The 7,500-nt window shown below is 45.8% G+C and overlaps 1 protein-coding gene across 2 annotated transcripts in view; it reads right to left on the bottom strand.

Moving 5' to 3' along the window:
- The window catches only part of LOC143040066 (uncharacterized), a 123,187-nt gene extending 121,931 nt beyond the window's left edge, over positions 1-1,256 (bottom strand). For both annotated transcript variants that reach the window (XM_076210707.1, XM_076210708.1), the window contains exon 1: positions 1,125-1,256. In XM_076210707.1, coding sequence (XP_076066822.1) covers positions 1,125-1,162 — 38 coding nt within the window. In that variant the 5' untranslated portion in view covers positions 1,163-1,256. The remainder of the gene's footprint in view (positions 1-1,124) is intronic.
- Positions 1,257-7,500: the final 6,244 nt, after the last annotated feature.

Below are 7,500 nucleotides of genomic sequence, written 5' to 3'. Positions count from 1 at the left end.
GAGAGAGAGAGAGAGAGAGAGAGAGAGAGAGAGAGAGAGAGAGAGAGAGAGAGAGAGAGAGAGAGAGAGAGAGAGAGAGAGAGAGAGTTCAGCCTTTGGCACGCACAGGCACTTGGCACCAACGGCGAGACAGGTGCCACGCTGCAAGGCCTTGCCCGACGCATTGAAAACAAGTTCAGCCAGTAAGTTCAATAATTTCAGGGACCCCATTTTAGCCGCGCGGAAGGTCAAGAAACTTGCGGTCGGGTCCTGAAACGAACTGAAATGGGGGAATTATCACCCCCAAAGAAATAATCTCGGGGCCCCCAAAAATGTTGATTAATTATACGAATATTAGTCCCTCCCGACTTCCACATTTCGTTCATTCTTGAACGCACAATTTTTAGAACACAAACAACGACCCTCAAACGTGGTCTAAATAGTTTGCAGTGAAACCCAGTTTCCCAAAATTATTGTCTTTTTAACTTTTACATTTTTCTAAATACAAACATTGAATCAACGACATTTTCTTTTCCTGCAAAGTACTTAACCCTTCCCCATGCGAATTAAATGTTGAAACATTCGTAAAACGAATTTTAAGAACCACATTCGGGGAAAAGTGACACTATTGAATTAACGACATTTTATTTTTTCCGCTGAAGAGGACCACAGACAGTGGTCGAAGACTCGTGATATACGAAGCAGCCTTCAACAATAACTCTTCTCCGACAGTGAGTTTTACAGTTCATTTGTCTCCATAATTATCGAAATTTCTCAAATATCAGCGGACGAGACGATTGACACTGATTTAGTTGATCTTTTTGCAAAGTACCAGAAGCAGATATCGGCTACATTTCCCTTACATTATTTACTCCTTAAAGACAAATGACAGCAGTATAATACTGAATTTAATTCACTCGTGGATCATATGCAGCACCTGTTATGTGCAGGAATAGGCCCACCGAACACGGGTGCATTTCAAATGAAATAAAATGATTTATAAGAACAGGTGAAAGCATGGTGCAAAGGAAAGGAGGCGCATGTATAGGGGGTAGGGAGGGAGTGGGCGGGGGGGAAGGGAAATTGTTCACCATGAACAGATGCTGAAGAACACAGCCGACTCGACAAAACCACCTGTCACTCACCTTCTCCTCTCGAAAGGCATTTGAAGCATGATTCCCATATCGCGAAGACTAGTAGCCGCGACGGCGATGGACGCTGAGACGGCTCGATGAAGAACGTTAACATTACATATCCTTTCAGACACCTCCTGGGCAGAGAGAGGTTCTCTTTCGCTTGCTTTCTCGCTCTTTTTTCTCTTTCCTCTCTCTCTCTCTCTCTGGCGACGGTCACTTCGCGAAGATCGGAAATGCTTGGCGCCAAAGCACCCAGAGGCAAGGACGGGGTGCCTGCCTGCCTGCCGTCTGGGTGAGTAACGAAATTAGCCCCGCTACTGCTAGGTTTGGGGGGGATGGGGGGGAGACGGGCTAGGGGGACAGGAGGGGGAGGGGATAGTTATCGCTCTCTCCCCGCTGTGTCTATCTCCCCCTCAGTCGTTTTGTCATTCGATTGCTTCCGACATTGGTTCGAAGTAAGACGGAAACGTTTGAGGATAGACGAGGATGGGGTGGGTGATGTCGCCCTGATTGTCCAACAAGGCAGTCGGCGTACGCTTGCGGGGTTCTTGAACAGATCCTGGCGACAAACAGAACAACAGAATGTTTTTTCCTTAACCGGGAACTGAGGTCCGGGTGTGGGTGAACGACTGTCCAGCGCTCTGACGGGACCATTAGCTCGAGTTTTCGATGACCGGAATCGAGGCAGGACACACTCGTTCGCTCGACGCCCGATGACGAACAACGTACATTCTGCCGCACCCAAACCGGTGAACTACCACACCTTCGGTCAACGTTCAAACGCACAGGGAGGACCAGAGGAGACTACTTCGTCCGGTACCCGGTCTCCTGTTAGGGACTCAAACTACCGGGAACAGGTCGTGACAGAGGACACTACCGGTGTGGCAAGGGAGGACGGGGGCTCTGGCATGTTGACCGAAAGACCTGTAAACCTAACAACGGGGCCACAGCCAAGTGCAAGTTTCCCGGGGGGACCGACGACCCGACGCGCACGTCCGCACTATCTCACGTCCCAGCTCAGACTGAGTAGCTTCTACCCAGACCACCACGAACTCGAGAGAACGAGCGAACCCTTTGCTGCTGCTGCTGCTGTGGGGGTCTGCAGGAGGAGGAGGAGGAGGAGGAGGAGGAGGAGGAGTAGGAGGAGGAGAAGGAGGAGGAGGAGGAGAGACGTAGTGCAAGACGGCAATACTTGGAATGTAAATGATAGTGCTGCTGATCATATCGGCTATCCAGGTATACGGGGCACAGGTAGCGGCTTCGGCCGTGGGTAACCTATTCTCGGCGTTCCTCGAACCAGCGGGGTAATCGTTATCACTGGTATCACAAGTATTACCATTGTTACTCTGTTCTGGAAATGTTCTGATAATGAATGTGGCGATGATTGTAATCATTACTACGTTCATTACCTGGGTAATTGTTGCATACACCGACGTTTCTGCCTTTCTTACCAATGTGTTCTTGACATTACTATCATTACCGATTCCTGGGGTACCGCGATCGCGGCCGGTCAGGAAGGTCTAGCACCCGGGTTCGAATCCCGCCTACGGAACCAAAGTGCCTTTCGTGAGGCGCCGTCCTCTGGACCCCGAACGAGGTAGTTCGTGACGTGAAACCGAATCATCCCTGTAATTACCATTACTTTATATTATCGCCTTATCTTGAGAGGCGTCGTCGGACCCTCAAATCTGTTTTTTTTTTTTTTTTTTTTTTTTTTTTTTTTTTTTTTTTTTTTTTTTTTTTTTTTTTTTTTTTTTTTTTTTTTTTTTTTATTTTATTTACAGATGAGGGTTGGTTCCTCGTGGTGGTGATAGTGGTGGTGTTGGTGGAAGATATGGAGGTAGAGGTGTTGCTGGTATCGGTGACAGCAATGGTAGTGATAGTGGTGGAGACTGCATTTGTGATGTGATGTGTAACAAGGTTCTTCTTGTGAATGTTCTCACCATGAAATGATTTAACAAAGGATTACAAAGGATTACAAAGGCGGAGCTTGCCGACAGGAGACCTTTTGGTCCATATCAAGGTCGGATGCGAAAGAAAATTATAATAATGAGAAATAGATAAATAAATAAAAACTAGAACACATACAATGAGGGTCAACTCTTATCCACTGTATTCCTGGAACGGGTTCTCTGTCCTTTACCTGAATAAAATCGCCTGGCGGCAGCCACAATAAGACATACAAGTCTACGTCTCCAAGTGAAAGAAAGGCATTGTTTCGTTATATATACTTAACCTGATTTAGAGAGAGAGAAGAGAGAGAGAGAGAGAGAGAGAGAGAGAGAGAGAGAGTTGCGGTTCTGTACTGAAGTAAAATGATGACGTCACTCTTGTAGATGCGTTCGAGTGTGTACGAAACACTCCAAGTTGCCAAATTTCGCAGATTTTTATTTTTCATTCTCAATAATTCATCTCCTTAGATTTGGACATCTCCATATAAACATTATTTTCTATTTTCATTTTATTCAATTAAATGTGTCTGTCTCCACGTCAACTTTACTAAACGAATTGATAAAAGTATGAATTCTTGTACGAGTACCTTATTGTTTGCGTTCTACACTGATGCAGGAATCTAAATGGTAGACCACTAGAATGCTAAAAGCCTTCTTCCCCGTCATCAGAGGGGTGGCCGAGCGAAACCATGCATTCACTCCACATCCCTTCGTTCTTCCTCTTTGATCTTAGCATTTTTTTTTTTTTTTTTTAAAGACCGTCAACAGGTCGCTACTTGTCTATTGCCCGTGTGAACAAAATGGCCTCTCTGGTACGCTGACTGTAAACAATGCAAGAGGTCGTATTGTGTGACGTCACCATGTGACGCTGAGGGTGACGTGTGACGTCATAAACGCTGTGTGACGTAGAGCCAACTGTGACGTTTAACTACGTGACACTGGGTACGGGGTGACGTCCACGTGATACTCATGTTACTACATGTGACGTCATTACTGTGACGCTGTGGGTGACGTGTGACGTAGCAGTCACCATGTAACAGAGTGACGGGCATTTGATGATCAAGTTACGGCATGTGACGTTATTACTGTGACGTGACGTGACATGATGTGACGTGTGACGTGACACGATGGGACGCGTGACGACCACGCGAGGTCCAATAGTTACCACGTGTAACAAACAGCGCTACATAACTCGATGTGCTCCCCGTCTGTATGATGGAGGCTCCTGCCGCGAAGGACATGACGAGCGGCACAAAATAACTTGCGTATGACGTCACAGGAAAGAGGCGGGGCTTCTACCTTGACCTGCGATTATGATGAAGACGAAGAAGATGAGGACAATGAAGAAGAGGAGAAAGAAGACGGAAAAGGACGAGAAGGAAGAAGAAATAAAGGGAAGAAATAGGAGATCAAGAACTTGAACAAGATGAGTGTTCCTGATGTATTCTGTACTTATATACATACTACACATACATATGTATGTATGTATATATATATATATATATATATATATATATATATATATATATATATATCCAAGGAAAATAATAAAATTATGACCGAGCGCTTTCGTCTATGCAGGCATCTTCAGGGTACGTATGCTGAGGATGTCTAAATAGACGAAAGCGCTCGATCATCCTTTTATTATTTTCCTTGGTGGTTTTTCTGCATATTTAGAATCATGAGTGCATGTGATTTCTCATGCATATATATATATATATATATAAAGAGAGAGAAAGAGGGAGAGAGGGAGAAAGATGGTTCATTTTGGATGAAATCTTGAGCAACAAGAGTGCGCGGAAAGTAGCGAGCGGAGGAGGAGGAGGAGGAGGATGCGGGGTCCGCGGGTCCCCCACTAAGCTATAATAACCAAATGACAGATTGGTTGGTTGCTTTGATTTGCCAAACGGGAAATGAAAAAAAAATCAAGTTAAGATTCTTGCTAAGAAAATTATATCACCACGCGCACGCACACACACACACACACAACCTCGTGGCGCAGTGGTTAGAGTTCTCGCCTGCCACTACGGCGGTCCGGGTTCGAATCCCGCCCAGGGCTGAAATAATTTCAGTGTCGCTGCGCTGCGAGTCGTTACTCCAGCTCTCGTGGACGGGGAGTTGGAGGTGTGCGTGTAAGGTCACAGCATTGCCCATAGATCGGTTATATATGAGCTCTGAGCTCTCTTCCGGGAGGGTTAGCTGTCGATCACGAGTCCAACACGTGATCCAAGACCATGGTGAATCACACGCAGGAATATACGCACAAACATGATAGAATTCTTGCTTTGTCATTGACTGTCTCTTTGTTATCTATCAACGCACAAATCTTTTATCTTTGTCTTTGTACAATAAATTGATAAATAAACGAGTAAATATGTTAATAAATAAATTTATTGCTGCAGTGGCGAGTGTTGCTTGAAAAGCTGCTACTCCTTCTTTGCGTTGAACCAGTTGTGGGTTCGAATCCCGCACTCCTCTCCAATGCATCACAAGGCAAAGGTGACGGCTTCGGCCGCAGCTACTCAGCGCCTCCTGCCGTAGGCTCCACGACCCGAAGGTAAGCGCCTCCCACCGTCACGCACTGCAGTCCTTAGAAGTGGTGGCAACCGTTCACTCATTGAGATCTTGATCTTAGATCGCGTGCTGGTCTCGTGATCGACATCTTTTACCTTCCCGGATAAGAGCTAAAAGCTCATATGTTGCCAGAACTATGGATGATGATATGACCTTATACACACACGCACACACCCAAACATGTGTGTGTTTGTGTTTGTGCATGTGTGTGTGTGTGTGTGTGTGTGTGTGTGTGTGTGTGTGTGTGTGTGTGTGTGTGTGTGTGTGTGTGTGTGTGTGTGTGTGTGTGTGTGTGCATTCAATGCCGGCGCCGGCTGCTGCCGGTTGACGCGGGGGCCTTGGCATCTGTTAATGTTTACAAAAGTCATCTCCGCTGAGGAGGAAGAGGAGGAGGAGGAGAAGGAGGAGGAGGAGGAGGAGGAGGAGGAGGAGGAGGAGGAGGAGGAGGAGGAGGAGGAGGAGGAGGAGGGAGGAGGAGGAAGGACTTGTAATCCAGGCGAGAGGTCAGCCGTCACGAACTCGGTCCGCACGCAGATCGACGGCGCGACCGAGAGGATCTTCCTGGACACACACGGAGACGCGCGCGCGCGCACACACACACACACACATATACACACACACACACACACACACACACACACACACACGGAGACACACACACACGCACGCACACACACAGGTAGGATTAACTGGAGAGTAAGAGACGGGACTGCTGATATTCGGTGTCCTCGGGTGACAATTCATCATGTGGGATCTCATGGGGTGACAATTCTTCGTGTGGGCGTTCTGGGGTGACAATACTTCACATGACCCCACATATCTATATATACATATTTCTTTTCGTTGTGGCTGTCGCCTAGGGAATTGTTTCCCACCCTATTCCCTAACCGGGGGTTGGGGGGGGGGCTAGTTCGGTCCAATTATGTACGGAGGACGCTATGGGAAGTGGTTACGCCCTTGTAAAAACACGTCCAATTGTGTGCTCTACTGTGTGTAGGTTACACCCAAGCACACAACATGGCGGATACAAAAAACCCAACAGGATGATGCGGGTGTACTTGTGTGCTTGTGTGTATGTGTGTGTGTGTGTGTGTGTGTGTGTGTGTGTGTGTGTGTGTGTGTGTGTGTGTGTGTATTTACCTAGTTGCATTTACCAAGTTGTACCTTACGGGAAGGGGCGCTACGCTCGTGGTGTCCCGTCTCTGTATTTCGCCATATCTAATTTGCTCTTAAATTCTTATATGGTGTTTGCACACACTATTGTTTCGTCTAGTATGTTCCAGGTCCCTTCTATTATTGTCCTTTTTGAGATTCCTTCCATGTCCTCTTGTGTTTCTCTTATCCCAACTTAGTAAATCTTCTCTATCAAAGACTTCTATATCTCTCATAATTATGTGTGTGTGCGCGCGCGCGCGCGAGCCGAATAAACGAATGAATAAAGTATCCAAACATATCTCACGTAACTCCTTCATTATGTTAAACTTGTTTCACATGTTTTGAGTCGATTCAGTCTCAACACCCCCCAAAAATGAAAATTAATAAATAAATGAACAAAAAATAATAAAACATTTATAACAATAATAATACAAGTCCAACTTATCGATTGAGACATAAAGGAAAAAAAAATCAAGAAACTTACGGATTTTTTTTTTTTTTTTTTTCTCAACTCCCCATTCCAGGATGATAAGATATCTCAAGCGAGAATACGCTAAGACAACTGCTGGAAATATGCTAGAATGGCAAGGAGTAATGCTAAATGTTTTGTTCCACGTAATACGTTCGGTTTCTGTTATATATTTTCTATTATCAGGACAATATTATTTCTAGGTGGGAAATACGCTGAATCTAGCATAAATGTG

This window comes from Oratosquilla oratoria, chromosome 27, assembly GCF_046742065.1.
Source record: "Oratosquilla oratoria isolate Oo_2021 chromosome 27, ASM4674206v1, whole genome shotgun sequence".
In the NCBI taxonomy this organism is placed as follows: Eukaryota; Metazoa; Arthropoda; class Malacostraca; order Stomatopoda; family Squillidae; genus Oratosquilla; species Oratosquilla oratoria.
Note: the sequence above shows the minus strand (reverse complement) of the source record. Positions and strands in the feature narration are given on the sequence as shown.